Source organism: Scyliorhinus torazame, chromosome 2 (genome assembly GCF_047496885.1).
Source record: "Scyliorhinus torazame isolate Kashiwa2021f chromosome 2, sScyTor2.1, whole genome shotgun sequence".
Taxonomy (NCBI): domain Eukaryota; kingdom Metazoa; phylum Chordata; class Chondrichthyes; order Carcharhiniformes; family Scyliorhinidae; genus Scyliorhinus; species Scyliorhinus torazame.
In genome coordinates this window covers 16,974,112-16,993,855 of record NC_092708.1, presented here as the reverse complement: position 1 = coordinate 16,993,855, position 19,744 = coordinate 16,974,112, and the positions used below count along the sequence as shown (strand labels likewise).

The following is a 19,744-nucleotide window of genomic DNA, read 5'->3' as shown; positions in this document are numbered from 1 at the left end:
GGATGCAGATTCTCAGGCCCTGGGGATTTATCCAACTTCAATCCCATCAGTTTTCCCAGCACCATTTCTCTACTAATGTTGATCTCCCTCAGTTCTTCCCTCTCACTAAACCTTTCATTCTCCAATATTTCTGGGATCTGAAGTGTCCTCATTTGTGAAGACAGAATCAAATTATGTATTCAATTGCTCAGCCATTTCTTTGTCCCTTACTATGCATTCCCCTGTCGGTCTGTAGTGGGCCTACATTTATTTTTACCAATCACTTTCCCTTCATATATCCATAGAAACTCTTCGTGTCAGTCTTTATGTTCCCTGCAAGCTTCTTTTCACACTGTACTTCCCTCTTCGTCCTTCGTTGCTGAATTCTAAACTGCTCCCAACCCGCAGACCTATTATTTTTCTTGGCTAATCTTTTATTAAATAAATTTGGAGTGCCCAACTCTTTTTTCCAATTAAGGGGTAACTTCACATGGCCAATCCACCTACCCTGCACATCTTTGGGTTGTGGGAGCGAAACCCACGCAGACACGGGGAGAATGTGCAAACTCCACACAGACAGTGACCCAGAGCTGGGATCGAACCTGGGACCTCAGCACCGTGAAGCAGCAGTGCTAACCACTGTGCCGCCCTTTTATTTACTATATTTAAAGGTGCTATATAAATGCATGCACGGTAGCACAGTGGTTAGCACAGTTGCTTCACAGCACCAGCATCCCGGGTTCAATTCCCAGCTTGGGTCACTGTCTGTGTGGAGTCTGCACGTTCTTCCCGTGTCTGCGTGGGTTTCCTCCGGGGGCTCCGGTTTCCTCCTACAAGTCTCGAAAGCCGTTCTCGTTAGTTGAATTGGACCTTCCGAATTCTCCCTCGGTGTACCCGAACAGGCGCCGGAATGTGGCGACAGGGGGATTTTCACAGTAACGTCATTGCAGTGTTAACGTAAGCCCACTTGTGACAATAAAGATTATTATTATTATTATGTCGTTTGGTGAAGGAGGATGGGATTGCACTGAAGAGGGGGCAGAGGAGATTCACCAGGGATCTCCAGCCTGGGCTGCTGCGTTTCGGCTATGAAGAGAGGCTAACTAGTCTGGGGTTGTTCTTCTTGGAGCAGAGGAGACTGAGGGAGGGACCGGATCAAGGTGTACAAAACTGTGAGGGACAGAGATAGGGTAGATCGGACAACTTTTCCCCTTAGTAGAGGGGTCAATAATCACGTTCTCCAACGGATTCCTCCGGGTGAACCGGATTCCTCCCACCGTCTAAAGATGCGGAGGCGAGGTGGGGAGTGGGCCTAGCTAAGATGCTCTTTCGTAGAGTCAGCACAGGTGGATCAAATGGTTTCCTCCTGCTCCAAGGATTACGGAGACTAGTTTTATATTCCAGATTAATTAATTGAATTTAAACTCCACCAGTTGCCATGGTGGGGTTTGAACCCATGTCCCCAGAGCATTAGCCTGGATCACTAGTCCTGTGACATTAACACATCCCCATCTCCCAATACAGATTTTGTCATTGTTGGCTGTCCGTTCAAAAGACTTTACTCACATGAAACCCTTCTTAAAATAGCTCTTGAAGGTCTCAGACTCGTATTGCTGCGCCTCCCGGTGTTGCACTGCCTTGCCCATCAGGTAATCGTCCATCTGGATGGTGTAGATTGCGGCTGCTCCCTGTTCATCCGGCGAGGAACTTGTTCCGATCCAGAAGTGGATGTCGTAAGTGAAGGAACTCCCACTTTTATGAGTCTGTGGGTGGGAAGACAATAAGTTGCAGTTACATTGAGCCTGCTACCACAGGTAATATCCGTGCAGAATATACACCTTCAAATGGAAGCGAGACAAAGGCAGGAGGGAAGGGACTATGCTGGCAGAGCAAAGCCATGGTGTGCGTGTGAGTGTGTGTGGGGGGGGCGGTGGCAGGTGGTGAGGCACGAACACCAATCAGTTGGGTGGAACGGTCTATTTCTGTGCAGGGAACCCCTTGTGAAACTTGCCTGGGAGGTTTATTCTTTTGAAATCCCAAACTCCAACACTTCCAGGTTGGGGTAAACTGGAGGAACTGTACTCAGGACTAGGATACCAAACAAAGCACAAAGAAAGAACAAAGAAATGCACAGCACAGGAACAGGCCCTTCGGCCCTCCAAGCCCGTGCCGACCATGCTGCCCGACTAAACTACAATCTCCTACACTTCCTGGGTCTGTATCCCTCTATTAAATGTCACTATCGTCCCTGCTTCCACCATCTCCTCCGGCAGCGAGTTCCAGGCACCCACTACCCTCTGTGTAAAAAAATAAAATAAAAAATAAAAAAATAAAAATAAAAACTTGCCTCGTACACCTACTCTAAACTTTGCCCCTCGCACCTTAAACCTATGCCCCCTAGTAATTGACCCTTCTACCCTGTGAAAAAGCCTCTGACTATCCACTCCGTCTATGCCCCTCATAATTTTGTAGACCTCTATCATGTCGCCCCTCAACCTCCGTCGTTCCAGTGAGAACAATCAGAGTTTATTCAACCGCTCCTCATAGCTAATGCCCTCCATACCAGGCAACATCCTGGTAAATCTCTTCTGCACCCTCTAAAGCCTCCACATCCTTCTGGTAGTGTGGTGACCAGAATTGAACACTATACTCCAAGTGTGGTCTAACTAAGGTTCTATACAGCTGCAACATGACTTGCCAATTCTTCTACTCAATGCCCCAGCCAATGAAGACAAGCATGCCGTATGTCTTCTTGACTACCTTCTCCACCTGTGTTGCCCCCTTCAGTGACCTGTGGACCTGTACACCTAGATCTCTCTGACTGTCAATACTGAGGGTTCTACCATTCACTGTATATTCCCTACGCTCCAATAAATATCCACTTCTCTCCCAGACAGTGCTGTTTTGTGGTGGGACTAAGGTTAATAGACAGCCAGGAGCCTCCTGCTGTTATGCCATATTGGCTAGTGTGTAAAGTGCATTAGGCAGCTACTTTTCCCCATGACAGGCAGCCCCGATCCAAGCACTCCCTCAACCCCAGCCATGCATATGTACCTGCAGAGTTTCGGATGAACTTTATTGAAGGTTAAGGTGTTGGGCCCACTGAGAAGACATTGGAATTGTGCTAGCTCCTTCTGTGGCTCGGTCACATTGATAATGCAACTGGGGGATGTGTCACTACACGAGGCCAATATAAATATAAAATTGTTGTTGATCAGGAGACACGAATGGGGAGATTTAGGGAGAGAATTCCAGAGCTTGGACCAAGGCAGCTTGGGGCATACTGCCAGTGGAGGAACAAAGGAAATCAGAAAAGTAGAAGGAAACAGGATTGGAGTGTAGAATTTTTCTTTTGTTTTCAAAAAAAACCCACAGGCTGTAGGCCAGTGTAATTGCTATCGAGAAAGTAGTGGTGAGCTGCCTTCTTGAACCGCTGCAGTCTGGTGTAGGTACACGCAGTGCTGTTCGGGAGAGTTCCAGGATGTTGCCCCAGTGATATAGGTCAGGTTGGTGAGTGACTTGGAGGGGAACCTCCAGGCGGTGGGGTTCCCAGGTATCTGCTGCTCTCGTCCTTCTAGATGGTAGAGGTAGTCGGTTTGGAAGGTGTTGTCTAAGGAATCTTGGTGAGTTCCTGCAGTGCATCTTGTAGACGGTACACACGGCTGCCATGGTGGAGGGAGTGAATTAGGGGCTGGTTTAGCACAGGGCTATATAGCTAGCTTTTAAAGCAGACCAAGGCAGGCCAGCAGCACGGTTCAATTCCCGTACCAGCCTCCCCAAACAGGTGCCGGAATGTGGCAACTAGGGGCTTTTCACAGTAACTTCATTTGAAGCCTACTTGTGACAATAAGCGATTTTCATTTCATGTTTGTGGAAGGGGGAGCAATCAAGTGGGGCTGCTTTGTCCTGGATGGTGTTGTGCATCTTGTGTTGTTGGAGCTGCGCTCATCCAGGCAAGTGGAGAGTCTTCCATTACACTCCTGACTTTGTGCCTTGTAGATGGTGGAGGTGCTTTGGAGCGTCTGAAGGCACGTCACTCACTGCAGGATTCCTAGCCTCTTGGCCTGCCCTGGGAGCCACTGTTATCGCTAGTGCAGTTTCTGGTCAATGGTAACCCCCAGGATGCTGATAGCGAGAGATTCAGTGATGGCAATGCCATTGAATGTCAAGGAGGTGATGGTTAGATCCAGAGAGCTGAAGGAGGTTACAAAGATAAGGAGGGCGGGAATTAAAACAAACCAAGGCATTACTGGACCAGAAGTCAGTGTAGGTCAATGAGGGTGAAGCAAATGCATGCAGGGAGAATTTATCGCTAAGGCATTAAACATCACTGTTCTACTCACTGCAAAAAGAATGTAACAATCGCCTTCATAGAAATTGCCATAGGATTTCTGTGGCACAGGAACCATCAGCATTTTCTGGGAAAATAAATAAATACGCGTACATCACTAAAACAATTCAATAAATCTGTTAAAGCAATATCCAGCAGTGCTACCATCTGCTACACAAATCCAGCAAGGGAACCAAAGATAATTCTGTACTTATTGAATTAGTGTTCCTCTAAAACGTGATGCAATGGTGTCAGACATTATTATGTGCGAGTTAGATACAGAGTAAAGCTCCCTCTACACTGTCGATATCAAACACTCCCAGGACAGGTACAGCCTGGTTAGATACAGAGTAAAGCTCTCTCTACATTGTTCCCATCAAACACTCCCAGGACAGGTACAGCACAGGGTTAGATACAGAGTAAAGCTCCCTCTACACTGTCCCCATCAAACACTCCCAGGACAGGTACAGCATGGGGTTAGATACAGAGTAAAGCTCCCTCTACACTGTCCTCATCAAACACTTCCAGGACAGGTGCAGCACGGGGTTAGATACAGAGTAAAGCCCCCTCTCCACTGTCCCCATCAAACACTCCCAGGACAGGTACAGCACAGGGTTAGATACAGAGTAAAGCTCCCTCTACACTGTCCCCATCAAACACTCCCAGGACAGGTACAGCACGGGGTTAGATACAGAGTAAAGCTCCCTCTACACTGTCCCCATCAAACACTCCCAGGACAGGTACAGCACGGGGTTAGATACAGAGTAAAGCTCCCTCTTTAATTAGGGTGGTAGGTGGGGTACAGTAGTGTTGTACTTATGCTGCTATAATGCAGAGAAGTCCAAAGCCTACCATGGACATTTGACAAATTCAATGCAATTTTAAAACAAAGCTAGTTTCAGAAAAGGCAGAACACCAAAGAGTTTCACCATGTCCATTAGGGGAAGTAACCAATCAGCCTTCTGGACCCAGCTCTGGACACCAATCCCACAGCAACTCTTCAATGGCCCCCTGGAGTGGTCTTGCTAGGCCCCCCTCAGCAAATACCCGTCAGTGAAACCCACATCCTGAGAGTGGTCCTCTCCGCAGCTTTGACCAGGTAAGGAACTTGCTACAACACCCACAATCCCCAGACAGCCGGCTCAATAGTCACGTGATGAGGGTTCAACTTGCCTCTATTCGCCATATCTGAATTCCTGGTGTAGTTTTATTCAAGGATTTCGAGACGTCAGTCGTCAGGTCTGGCATGGCTCTCAGCGTGGACGACCTGCCAACAACAAGGAGGCATGATACAAGACAAGACAAAGTCCAAGCAGAGAGGGGGCCAGGGCGCGAGAGGAAAAATCCACCAGGGAGGAGCGCCAAACTAGTTATTATAAAGCAGAAGATGGTTGTTAATAAATCCAGGACGTAATTCTGCAGAAGCGGAGGGTGAAACTCACTATCATGGGGAGTAGTTGAGGCAAATTCTATTGATGTGTTTGAAGGGGAAGCTAGAGGTGCACATGGAGGAGATGGAAACTGATGGTTATACCGACAAGGGGGGCGAGGTGGAAATTGGTGACAACCATCTTGTGTGTGGCTGGCGATATACCGATGGGCTGTATCATAGATGGATGGCGTGCGATACACCATGAGGTCTCAAGACCAAGGTCATGTGACCAGTGACTCCCCTACAAGGGGAGACACATCCAGCCACCTTCACGGGAAGATGGAGGGTAATAGGAGATACACGTGAATGGCTAGAGCTTGGTGCAGATTCCAGTGGAGTAATAAGCAGACTCCATGATAACGCGCTCAGTAACAGATTGCCATCTTACCGTGAGACTCAATAAAAGATTCTGCTTTGGACAAGTTGAAATGTTTGGTGGATTCCTTCGTAAGGTATAAAAGACTAAACCCACCAGTGTGGAGTACAAAGTGCAGAATGGACCATAGGTTCCCACCTATTTCCGTGCTGTGCACCCAATGTCAATGTGACCAGGGGTGAGGGAGTTCAATCAATGTGGAAAAACCAGAGATTGTTCTCCTTAGGGGCTGGTTTAGCTCACTGGGCTAAACCGCTGGCTTTCAAAGCAGACCCAGGAAGGCCAGAAGCACAGTTCAATTCCTGTACCAGCCTCCCCGAACAGGCGCCAGAATGTGGCGACTAGGGGCTTTTCACAGTAACTTTTGAAGCCTACTTGTGACAATCAGCGATTTCCATTTCATTTCTCATAGAGAAGGGTTAAAGGGGAGATTTAATACCATTTTAGGTTGAACCAATTAAACAAACAAACAAAAAAAGGACAAAATCAAGAGAGCGGCCCCTTTGAAAAAGGGGATCCGCACCGAACCAAAAGAAATTGCAAAAGAAAACAGAAAATCAAAATGTGATTAATGAGGTTCATAAATCACCCCAGCCCCCTGGTGCCCATTGGGCAAGGAAGGCCTCACACCAGCAAACACCACATGCTCTCTCCCCAGGGACACCCGGCCCTCAACATAGACACAGTCGAGATAAAACAAAGAACAAAGAAATGTACAGCACAAGAACAGGCCCTTCGGCCCTCCAAGCCTGTGCCGACCGTTCTGTCCGACTAAACTACAATCTTCTACACTTCCGGGGTCCGTATCCCTTGATTCCCATCCTATTCATGTATTTGTCAATGTGCCCCTTAAACGTCACTATCGTCCCTGCTTCCACCACCACCTCCGGCAGCGAGTTCCAGGCAACCACTACCCTGTGTGTAAAAGACTTACCTCATACATCTCCTCTAAACCTTGCCCCTCTCACCTTAAACCTATGCCCCCTAGTAATTGACCCCTCTACCCCGGGGAAAAGCCTCTGACTATCCACTCTGTCCTGCCCCTCATAATATTGTGGACTTATCAGGTCGCCCCTCAACCTCCGTCGTTCCAGTGAGAACAAACCGAGTTTATTCAACCTCTCCTCATAGATAATGCCCTCCATAATGCCTTTGGGCAGCACGGTAGCATTGTGGATAGCACAATTGCTTCACAGCTCCAGGTTCGATTCCGGCTTGGGTCACTGTCTGTGCGGAGTCTGCATGTCCTCCCAGTGTGCGTGGGTTTCCTCCGGGTGCTCCGGTTTCCTCCCACAGTCCAAAGATGTGCAGGTTAGGTGGATTGGCCATGATAAATTGCCCTTAGTGTCCAAAATTGCCCTTAGTGTTGGGTGGGGTTACTGAGTTATGGGGATAGGGTAGAGGTGTGGACCTCGGATAGGGCGCTCTTTCCAAGAGCCGGTGCAGACTCGATGGGCTGAATGGCCTCCTTCTGCACTGTAAATTCTATGAAATCTACCAGGCTACATCCTGGTAAATCTCTTCTGCACCCTCTCTAAAGCCTCCACATCCGTCTGATAGTGTGGCGACCAGAATTGAACACTATACTCCAAGTGTGGCCTAACTAAGGTTCTATACAGCTGCAACATGACTTGCCAATTCTTATACTCAATGCCCCGGCCAATGAAGGCAAGCATGCCTTTTGCCTTCTTGACTACCTTCTCCACCTGTGTTGCCCATTTCAATGACCTGAGGACCCGTACACGTAGATCTCTCTGTCAATACTCTTGAGGGTTCGACCATTCACTGTATATTCCCTACCTGCATTAGACCTTCCAAAATGCATTACCTCACATTTGTGAACAACAGACAACAGTAAGGGTGGACAACCCCCCCCCCCCCCCCCCCCCCCCACACCCACCCACCCCCCCAGTCACCCATTGCCAGGAATTTGGCCAGGCCCAGTGTGGTGATACACCACTGTACCTCCCTACCATTGTACATAGTATATACCACTCCCTCTCTGCTCCCGTCGATCCCTCGGCCTGTTACTACTCCGTGCCAGACGCTGTCATCCCGCAGTTGCGCCTCGAGCCAGCCGAAGCGGTGGGGGACGTCATGCCGCCTCGCGACCCAGCACCACCAACCGCACGGATACCACCGGACACTACCTCAGCGCCGCAGCTCCGACGTTCAAAGAGATCGACCAAACCCATCGTTCGTCTCGACCTTTGACGACACGGAACCTCCTGATGGACTGTGTTCACTGCTCCAAATTTTCACCCCGGACTTCCTTCTAAACAAGGGGTGAATGTGGTGATACACCACTGTACCTCCCTACCATTGTACATAGTATATAATAGTTGTGCGTAACGTGCCCCTGTAATACTGTGTATTGTACTGTAACTCTGCAGAGGTTCGGTCACTGGTAGGTAACCCGACCTGGCCACGGAGAGCTCCGCCTTAGCCACTCCCCCGGGAGTCAGTATAAGAACCTCTTCTGGGACAGGCCCCATTCTGTCTGGGGTCGTCTGTGTCGGGTAAGCCTCCCATGTAGTATATTAAAGCCAGAGTTAAAGTCTCACATGTCTTTGTGGTTCTTGACGCTTAGCGCATCACCCAGGTGCACAAGGAGGTCCTCCTCCTCGCCAGTTGCCCAAAGATCAGAGTGTGGAACTGGTGCAAAAACTGTAACAAAGGGCTGATTTAATAGAGAATCATTAAACATCGAATCATAGTTTATGGCACAAAAAAAAAAAACCCCAATCAAATGATTTAAAGAGTGATCTAATTGAGGAAGATTTGCTGCGGCCAGAGAGAAATTTATTTTTGGTTGGAGAGTCCACTGCAGGGTTCAGTGTGCTATTGCCCCCTCCTGGTGTGGATGGGAATTGCAGCATCTGCCAATGGTCTCGGGGGGGGGGGGGGGGGGGGGGGGGGAAGCAGCTGGGATGGAGAGATGATACAAGAGCAGTTGGTGTTTCTTCAATAAGAGAATCATACAGCACAGGAGGCAATTCAGCCCATCACCTCTTGTCTTAAAAAGGAGCTATTAGTTTGGTTTGGGAGACACTCTCTCTGCTCTTTCCCAACAGCTCTACAAAATGATATGTCCAATTCCATTCGGAAAGCTCCTAATGAATCTGCTTTCACAGATCACAAACAACTTGCTGCGTTTCCCAAAATAACCATCTTTCCTCTGGCTCGCTTCAATCTGTGGTTCCGAGGAGTCACATCGGGCTCGGGAATGTTACCAGTTTCTCTCTGCACAGCTGTCAGACCTGGAGGGTTCCATCCCGTGTTTGTGGTTTTGTTTCAGATACTCAGAATTTTGCTTTCATTTTCTTCAATCGGTGTCCTCCCACTGCTTCCTACACTCCTGCCAAAGGCCAACGTATCTTGATTTTGATTTATTACCGTCACATGTATACAGTACACATGAAAAGTACTGTTTCTTGCATGCTGTACAGAACACACATACCGTACATAGGGAAGGAAGGAGAGACAGGGAAGGAGGGAAGGAAGGAGACACTACCGAATGTAATGTTAGTCTCATAGCTCGGGTGCAGAGAAAGATCAACTAAGGAGCAGTGACCAGAACTGAACGGTTACTGCAGCTTCAAGCGAACCATCCAACAAAGTGACTAAACATTATGAGCAGTCACCCTTTTGTGGCCTCCTCCTTGACGACCCTAGGGGCCAGTTAGGGGGCACACTGTTTAGCACTGCAGCCTCAGTGCCAGGGACCCAGGTCCGATTCCAGTCTTGGGTGACTGCCGAATGTAGAGTCTGCGTGGGTTTTCTCCGGGTGCTCCGGTTTCCTTCCACAATCCAAAGATGTGCAGCTTAGGTGGGGTGTCCAGGCATAGGCCCGAGGTGGGGGGCTATTTCAGAGGGTGGGTGCAGATCCGCTCTGTAGGAGTCAGTGAATCGAAAGGCTTCTCTTGCTGCCTGGATTGTACCTGCACAAAGCAACCAAATTCAAACCAATCCAGTGACTCGATCCCTAGTTTATTAGGAGCTGATCAAAAGGTGTTACAGGGGAGCATGCAACATTGCAGAAATAAAAACAGCTTACAGTGCAGGGAGGGGGGGGTAATAAAAAGCAGGAATCAACATTTTATCTTAGAATCAAACATTATAAACATTAGAAGGCCACTGTAAACGTGATTTTAAAAAAAACTTGTACGAAGGGAAATGCTGGGGGGGTGGGGTCTTTGGTTCCAATTTCACATTAAGACTGGGCTGGGGGTACAGGGCACTGTTAGGGTTGCCAAGCCTCCAGGATTGGCCTGGAGTCGCTAGGAATTGAAGATCAATCTCCAGGACACGGCTTCCAATTGGAGTAGGAAGGCCGCGTGTCACGAGGTTGGATTTGTTGGTTAACGAATGGCTGGAGCGCAGGGGTAGGTCGGGAGATAAAACCTCCAGGAATGCAAGTAATCACAGTTGGCAACCCTGGGGCGTGGCACCAAGGGGGTGTAAAGAAGGGCTGGAGACTAATTCTGCCCCTGGTCCCAGAACCACATCCAACACCAATAGAAACATTTTTTTTCTGTAGATCCCATCAAAGGGCAGCACGGTCGCACAGTAGTTAGCACAGTTGCTTCACAGCTCCAGGGTCCCGGGTTCGATTCCCGACTTGGGACACTGTCTGTGCGGCGTCTGCACGTTCTCCCAGTGTATGCATGGGTTTCCTCCGGGTGCTCCGGTTTCCTCCCACTGTCCAAAGATGCGCAGGTTAGGTGGATTGGCCATGCTGAATTTCCTTTTTGTGTCCGAAAAATGTTAAGTGGGGGTTACTGGGTTACGGAGATAGGGTAGATACATGGGCTTCAGTAGGGTGCTCTTTGTAAGGGCCGATGCAGACTCGATGGGCCGAATGGCCTCCTTCTGCACTGTAAATTCTATGAAATCCGGTGGACAGGGTCCAGTCATCATTGGAGGCTGAAGTCCACATAATCCATTGGCTAAGGGAGTCGTTGGGAGGGACTCAAACCACCCCCAGAAGCAGGGGCAGAATTAGTCACCAGCCCCCAGAAGGAGGAGATGGTGGTGTAACACCAGCCATTAACAGTAATGTCACTGCCTCAGTAATCTGGAGGGTTAGACGATTGCTCTGGGGGCATGGGTTCAAATCCCATCACGGCAGCTGGTTTATGAAATCTGGAATTAAACAGCCAATGTCTGTAATGGTGACCACAAAACTAAAACCCACCTGGTTCACTAATGTCCTTTAGGGAAGGAAATCTGCCGACCTTACCCGGTCTGGCCTACATGCGACTCCAGACCCACAGCAAGTGTTTGACTTTTAATTGTCCTCTGAAATAACGCAGCAAACTATTCAGCTCAGGGGCAATTGGAGATGGGCAACAAATGCTGGAATTAGTGAAAAAATAAATAAAAAGCTATTCTGGCTAATATTTAACAGTCCGCCATTATCCTAATACAGAGATTATCCCATCATCTTCACACTTGCGAATTTACAGTGCCAGACCGGATTCCCACAACTCCCACGTTACAAAAGTGACAAACTTCAAAAAAGATTAGCGGAACTCTTGGGGCCAATCAACTAATTATAATAAAGGAAACAAACTCAAGGATAAATCAAGGGGCTGCTCCAAGACATTGGCCCAGAGTCTGCTCCGCCATTCAATCATGGCTGATATTTTTCTCTTCCCCATTCTCCTGCCTTCTCCCCATAACCCCTGATCCCCTTATTAATCAAGAACCTATCTATCTCTGTCTTAAAGGCACTCAGTGATTTGGCCTCCACAGCCTTCTGCGGCAAAGTGTTCCACAGATTCACCACCCTCTGGCTGAAGAAATTCCTCCTCATCTCTGTTTCAAAAGGATCGTCCCTTTAGTCTGAGATGGTGTCCTCTGCTTCTAGTTTTTCCTACAAGTGGAAACATCCTCTCCACATCCACTCTATCCAGGCCTCGCAGTATCCTGCGAGTTTTGCATAGTGGTTAGCAGTTGCTTCACAGCTCCAGGGTCCCAGGTTCGATTCCCGGCTTGGGCCACTGTCAGTCTGCACGTTCTCCCCATGTCTACGTGGGTTTCCTCCGGGTGCTCCGGTTTCCTCCCACAGTCTAAAGACGTGCAGGTTAGGTGGATTGGCAATGATAAATTGCCCTTAGGTTAGGTGGGGTTACTGGGGATAGGGTATAGGCGTGGGCTTAGCTAGGGTGCTCTTTCCAAGGGCTGGTGCAGACTCGATGGGCCAAATGGCCTCCTTCTGCACTGTAAATTCTAAGATCCCCCCTCATCTAGAGTTGAACACGTGGCTACAGGGATGGTGCAGGAGGGAGGGTTTCAGATTTCTGGATAATTGGGGCTCATTCTGGGGTCGGTGGGACCTCTACAAACAGGATGGTCTACACCTGGACCAGAGGGGTACCAATATTCCAGGGGGGAAATTTGCTAATGCTCTTCGGGAGGGTTTAAACTAGTTCAACAGGGGCTTGGGAACCTGAATTGTAGCTCCAGTATACAGGAGGTTGAGAGTAGTGAGGTCATGAGTAGGGTTTCAAAAGTTGCAGGAGTGTACCGGCAGGCAGGAAGGTGGTTTAAAGTGTGTCTTCTTCAATGCCAGGAGCATCCGGAATAAGGTGGGTGAACTTGCGGCATGGGTTGGTACCTGGGACTTCGATGTTGTGGCCATTTCGGAGCTATGGATAGAGCAGGGACAGGAATGGTTGTTGCAGGTGCCAGGATTTAGATATTTCAGTAAGCTCAGGGAAGGTGGTAAAAGAGGGGGAGGGGTGGCATTGTTAGTCAAGGACAGTATTACGGTGGCAGAAAGGACATTTGATGAGGACTCGTCTACTGGAGGTAGTATGGACTGAGGTTAGAAACAGGAAAGGAGAGGTCACCCTGTTAGGGGTTTTCTATAGGCCTCCGAAAAGTTCCAGAGATGTAGAGGAAAGGATTGCAAAGATGATTCTGGAAAGGAGCGAAAGCAACAGGGTAGTTGTTAAGGGGGACTTTAACTTTCCAAATATTGACTGGAAACGCTATAGTTCGAGTACTTTAGATGGGTCCGTTTTTGTCCAATGTGTGCAGGAGGGTTTCCTGACACAGTATGTAGATAGGCCAACGAGAGGCGAGGCTATATTGGATTTGGTATTGGGTAATGAACCAGGACAGGTGTTCGATTTGGAGGTAGGTGAGCACTTTGGTGATAGTGACCACAATTCGATTACGTTTACTTTAGTGATGGAAAGGGATAGGTATATACCGCAGTGCAAGAGTTATATCTGGGGGAAAGGCAATTATGATGCAATGAGGTAAGACTTAGGATACATCGGATGGAAGGGAAAACTGCAGGGGATGGGCACAAAGGAAATGTGGAGCTTGTTCAAGGAACAGCTACTGCGTGTCCTTGATAAGTATGTACCTGTCAGGCAGGGAGGAAGTGGTCGAGTGAGGGAACCGTGGTTTACTAAAGCAGTCAAAACACTTGTCAAGAGGAAGAAGGAGACTTATGTAAAGATGAGACATGAAGGTTCAGTTAGGGCGCTCGAGAGTTACAAGTTAGCTAGGAAGGACCTAAAGAGAGAGCTAAGAAGAGCCAGGAGGGGACATGAGAAGTATTTGCAGGTAGGATCAAGGATAACCCTAAAGCTTTCTATAGATATGTCAGGAATAAAAGAATGACTAGGGTAAGAGTAGGGCCAGTCAAGGACAGTAGTGGGAAGTTGTGCTTGGAGTCCGAGGAGATAGGAGAGGTGCTAAATGAATATTTTGCGTCAGTATTCACACAGGAAAAAGACAATGTTGTCGAGGAGAATACGGAGATTCAGGCTACTAGACTAGAAGGGCTTGAGGTTCATAAGGAGGTGGCGTTAGCAATTCTGGAAAGTGTGAAAATAGATAAGTCACCTGGGCCGGATGGGATTTATCCTAGGATTCTCTGGGAAGCTAGGGAGGAGATTGCTGAGCCTTTGGCCTCGATCTTTAAGTCATCTTTGTCTACAGGAATAGTGCCAGAAGACTGGAGGATAGCAAATGTTGTCCCCGTAGAGAAAGCCCCGGTAACTATAGACCAGTGAGCCATACTTCTGTTGTGGGCAAAATCTTGGAAAGGTTTATAAGAGACAGGATGTATAATCATCTGGAAAGGAATAATTTGATTAGAGATAGTCAACACGGTTTTGTGAAAGGTAGGTCGTGCCTCACAAGCCTTATTGAGTTCTTTGAGAAGGTGACCAAACAGGTGGATGAAGGTAAAGCAGTTGATGTGGTGTATATGGATTTCAGTAAAGCGTTTGATAAGGTTCCCCATGGTAGGCTACTGCAGAAAATACAGAGGCATGGGATTCAGGGTGATTTAGCAATTTGGATCAGAAATTGGCTAGCTGGAAGAAGACAAAGGGTGGTGGTTGATGGGAAATGTTCAGACTGGAGTCCAGTTACGAGTGGTGTACCACAAGGATCTGTTTTGGGGCCACTGCTGTTTGTCATTTTTATAAATGACCTGGAGAAGGGCGTAGAAGGATGGGTGAGTAAATTTGCAGATGACACTAAAGTCGGTGGAGTTGTGGACAGTGCGGAAGGATGTTACAAGTTACAAAGGGACATAGATAGGCTGCAGCACTGGGCTGAGAGGTGGCAAATGGAGTTTAATGCAGAAAAATGAGAGGTGATTCATTTTGGAAGGAATAACAGGAAGACAGATACTGGGCTAATGGTAAGATTCTTGGCAGTGTGGATGAGCAGAGAGATCTCGGTGCCCATGGACATAGATCCCTGAAAGTTGCCACCCAGGTTGAGAGGGTTGTTAAGAAGGCGTACGGTGTGTTAGCGTTTATTGGTAGAGGGATTGAGTTTAGGAGCCATGAGGTCATGTTGCAGCTATACAACACTCTGGTGCGGCCGCATTCGGAGTATTGCGTGCAATTCTGGTCGCCGCATTATAGGAAGGATGTGGAAGTATTGGAAAGGGTGCAGAGGAGATTTACCAGAATGTTGCCTGGTATGGAGGGAAGATCTTGTGAGGAAAGGCTGAGGGACTTGAGGCTGTTTTCGTTAGCGAGAAGAAGGTTAAGAGGTGACTTCATTGAGGCATACAAGATGACCAAAGGATTGGATAGGGTGGACAGTGAGAGCCTTTTTCCTTGGATGGTGATGTCTAGCACGAGGGGACATAGCTTTAAATTGGAGGGGAGATAGATATAAGACAGATGTCAGAGGTAGGTTCCTTACTCGGAGAGTAGTAAGAGTGTGGAATGCCCTGCCTGCAACAGTAGTGGACTCGCCAACACCAAGGGCATTCAAATGGCCATTAGATAGACATATGGACGATAAGGGAATAGTATACATGGGCTTTAGAGTGGTTTCACAGGTCGGCGCAACATCGAGGGCCGAAGGGCCTGTACTGCGCTGTAATGTTCTATGTTCTACGTGGGTGACAGGCAGGTGTACCATTCCACCCTCTTTCTCCCTCCATTGTCAATGATTTAGATGCTGTTTGGCCACCAACGTGCCAACGTCCAATTGCAATCTGCCTTCAGCATCATTCTGGATGAAATCCTATTTCAGACAAATTGATGCAAAGCCTATCTACAAGGCACAACTCAGAGCATGGAGTATTCTCCACTTGCCCGACGATTGCAGCTCGAACACTCAGAAGCTCAACACCATCTGGGAAAAGCAGCCCATTTGATTGACACCCCATCCAATACCTTCGACATTCACCCCCTGCTCCACACAATGGCGTCCATGCGTACCATTGACCAGACGCACTGCTGCAACTCACAAAGGCTCCATTGACAGCATCTTCCAAACCTGTGACCTATACCAGCAGGAAGGACAAGGGCAGCTGATTAATGGGAACATCACCACCTGCAAGTTCCGCAAGTCACTCACCACCCGGACCTTGGAAATAGGTCACCATTCCATCAACAGCACTGCGTCAAAATTCTGGAACTTCCTCTCTAACAGCACTGTGGGTGTACATACACCACGTGGACTGCAGTGGCTCAAGGAGGCAGCTGCCCTTGCCAGCGACACCCACACCTCGCTTTAAAAAAATACTCCCTACCCCTTTTCACCCCCTGAATCTGGCATGGTGACACTGGTTAGCACTGCTACCTCACAGCTCCAGAGACCCGGGTTCAATTCCAGCCTCAGTTGACCATCTGTGTGAAGTTTGCACTGTCTCCCAGTGTCTGCGTGGGTTTCCTCCGGGTGTTCCGGTTTCCATTAGGTGGATTGACCATGCTAAACTTCCCCCTGGTGTCCTAGTGTGGTTACTGGGATAGGGTGAAGGCGTGGGCTTAAGGAGGGTGCTCTTTCTAAGGGCCGGTGCAGGCTCGATGGGCTGAATGGCCTCCTTCTGCACTGCAAATTCTACGATTCTAGATGGTTTCGAACCATTCTGCAAAGTCCAAATCTTTTTCCATCCTGATCAAAATTGCCCATTTCACTTCCAACATGGGGCAGCGATACAGCACCGGAAACATGCCAAAGTGTTTCAGAGGAGATCAAACAAACTTTGACACAGCCATACAACATATTGGGACACACAAAGGTTAAGAGCATCTTAAAAAAGGAGTAGAGACAGAGAAAGGTTTAGGGAGGCAAAAATTTGGGATGCACAGAAATTCTTGGAGGGTTATAAGGCCGGAGAAGAGGGGGTTGTGGGCAGACATCATGGAGGAAGATGACCTTGGGTTTCCCCAAAAACAAGGCGTCGAGTATCATGTTGCAACCCTCATGCCCAACCCTGTCCTCACGACATCAGAGCTCACGGTAACAGCTTACTCCGTTCAACTACCATGTCCAATGCCTTCAGTCCTGTCTGACAAGCCTGCCTCAACCATCACTGCAGTCTAGAGTTGCCAACTCAGATTTGGCACACCTTGTAGAGAACCTTCATTGTCCATCACCAACCGTTCCACCTCCACACCCTTGCCATCAATCACTCTGCTGGCCCATTGCCGCTTCCCGCAGCCAATCAGAAAACAAACAAACAAGACTCTTCATTGCCCAGTTGGGTGATCCATCACATTCATTCAGTCAGCTGCCCCATCCTCACCCCCAATCTTATTTTATTGGTACACGAGGTCTCGAATAATTTGTTCCCTTTTTTAAAAAAAAACAACCACTATTTGATGCTTGACCTTTCTCAAAGCAACAACCTGCAGATCAGTCTTAAATTTCAGGAACTCCCCAGGGTTACCATGGAGTGTAAACCCCCCGGGTTACCATGGACTCTAAACCCTGAACACAGGCCTTACTCACCGCAGCTCTGTGACACCACACCCCCGGGATAAAATACTCGGAGGGAAGGCCGGCTGCTTGTACATTATCCTGGATTGCAGGAAACATCCATGCAACCTGCAGTCTCACATAGTCAGTCAATAAAGTGCACAAGCAGGGGGGGGGGGGGGGCGGCGATTCTCCCAAATGGAGCCAAGTGTTCGACGGCGCGAACCGGGCCCGACCCATTCTGCCCCCCACGGGGGGGCCGCTCCAGCCTCCTTTCCCGGCGCCGCGCCGACCCGCGTATGTGCAGTTAGGCCGCGCCAACCTGCACATGCACAGGGGACTTCTTTAGCGCGCCAGCCCCGACTCAACATGGCGTCAGTGCTCAGGGGCTGGCCGCGCAGGGAAGTAGGCCCGGGCGGGAAAAGAGGAGAGAGGCCGGCCCACCGATCGGTGTGCGCCGATCGCGGGCCAGGCCCCATCGGAAGTCCCCTCCCCACCCTCCCCCCCCCGGCGGTTTGCGCAGAGTTCCTGCCGGCAGCGACCAGGGATGAACGGCGCCGGTGGGACTCTGTCGTATCCGCGCGGCCGCTCGGCCCATCTGGGCCGGAGAATCGGCGGCGGCCCGCGGTGAGTGCCGCGCCAAACACGCCAGCGCAAATGGCGCCGATTGTCCGCACCTCAGAGAATCGCGCGCTGGCGTCGGGGCGCGGTTGCGGCGATTCTCCGGCCCGACGCTCAGAGAATCGACCCCAAGTTGTCTCCACTAACCATTCTGACAGATGAAATGAAAATCGCTTATCGTCTTCAAATGAAGTTACTGTGAAAAGCCCCTAGTTACCACATTCTGCCGCCTGTTCGGGGAGGCTGGTACGCGAATTGAACCGCGCTGCTGGCCTGCTTTGAAAGCCAGCGATTTAGCCCCGTGCTAAACCAGCCCCTAGCTGGTGAAGCATTTCAAAGCCAGAGAGAGAGAAAGTCCATCAAGTGGTACATCTCACCAGGGCTCAGAACGTGTTTGGCGCTGTACATAATCAAACAGCTTTGGAACCATTAATTACACTGGACACGGCAGCACAGATTGAGCAAGTATTCCTGCTTACCTGAAGGAAGTAATTCAACTCCGCAGCCCCACCCCTGAACGAACGTCCTGCAGAGCAACGGGGGCGAGAAAGATGGCAATTGGGTTACCCCCCGAATCCCAGCCCACACACAAGTCACTTCAAGAAACAGCAGTGCTGACATTGGGCGGGGGCGGGGGCGGGGGGGGAGAGAAAGAGTGCGCACAAAACCCTCTGACCAACACAAGTCAACAACTCCCATTATCCTTGTATCGTGCAATCATCAGAAAAACAGCTAAAGCTTGGGTGGTTGCATCCAATAATTTCAACCCTATTTGCATGTTAAAAAAATCCATCTTTGTCCAGCAATTGCTGGGTACAGCAAAAAAAAAAAAATATGAAGGTCCATCTGTGGCTCAGCTTCTCCAGAAATAGTAATTGGTGATTGATGATGGCGGCACACATCACAACATTTATACCACACACACACACTCAAATGCAACTCCGAGAACCACAATAGATTCCATTAATGCAAGGTTTCCACAACTTTCATTGCCACAAGGTCTGGGTGGCCGCATGGGGAGAAATCCCTGTTCACCACCCCCAAAATTAAAATCTTCCACCCACTCTCCTCGATTAAGGCAGTTTTGTTTCATTAAAAAAAAAAAAAATGGTCGGAAGTTAAAGTCTGATTGCAAAGTCAGGATTACAAAGCTGGAGAGTAAGGGCTTAGCAACCTCACTTCAGGCTGAAGCTGCAGGATTTACTCTCCAGCTTTTCCAAGCATCATATCCCGGAGAGAGGCAACAAATGGCGCTCTACAGGAAAATTAAAATGGACTGCCATCAAATCAAACAGAGACGGTTTACCAGCAAGACACCATCAGGCAATCACCTCACAAAACATCGCTTTCTACTTGGAGACAAAATTCGTATTTATTTGCAGCCTTGATAAAGTTTTTAAAACAAAAACTTGGAAGCAACTCACAGCCAGGAGAGAGAAAAATATTCTTACCTTCAAACTATCAGGAAAGTGGTATTGAGACTCCAGAGAGTGGATGAACTTCGCACTTTGAGCTTGTGTAAACTTCCCAAATTACCCACAGGACTAATCACACTCCAGCAAAGCCTGACACTCTTCAGAACAGAGAGGGAGACTAAACCCCAAATTACTCACCATCAAATTAGAGACAGGGCACAGAGATAGCTCGTGGGAGACAATAGGGTTAAGTATTTGGAGGTGGATGTGAGGCTAATTGGTAGATTGCTAGCAATTTGCCACTCATGGAAATAAAGTTAGTTGAGTTTTTGATTACAGGGGTTGGATCTTAAAGGAGACCAAGAACCTTGTCGCAGTGGGTGCTGACTAGGAAC

At 48.8% G+C, this 19,744-nt stretch overlaps 1 protein-coding gene across 2 annotated transcripts in view; it reads right to left on the bottom strand.

Moving 5' to 3' along the window:
- The window catches only part of LOC140386431 (villin-1-like), a 69,810-nt gene extending 50,344 nt beyond the window's left edge, over window positions 1-19,466 (bottom strand). Inside the window, exons 1-4 of one of the 2 annotated variants that reach the window (XM_072468763.1) lie at window positions 19,386-19,466; window positions 5,483-5,576; window positions 4,323-4,397; window positions 1,546-1,742 (exon numbers count right to left, since the gene is read on the bottom strand). In XM_072468763.1, coding sequence (XP_072324864.1) covers window positions 1,546-1,742; window positions 4,323-4,397; window positions 5,483-5,557 — 347 coding nt within the window. In that variant the 5' untranslated portion in view covers window positions 5,558-5,576; window positions 19,386-19,466. The remainder of the gene's footprint in view (window positions 1-1,545; window positions 1,743-4,322; window positions 4,398-5,482; window positions 5,577-19,385) is intronic. The other variant, XM_072468773.1, reaches the window with a different exon arrangement.
- Between the last annotated feature and the right edge of the window lie 278 nt (window positions 19,467-19,744).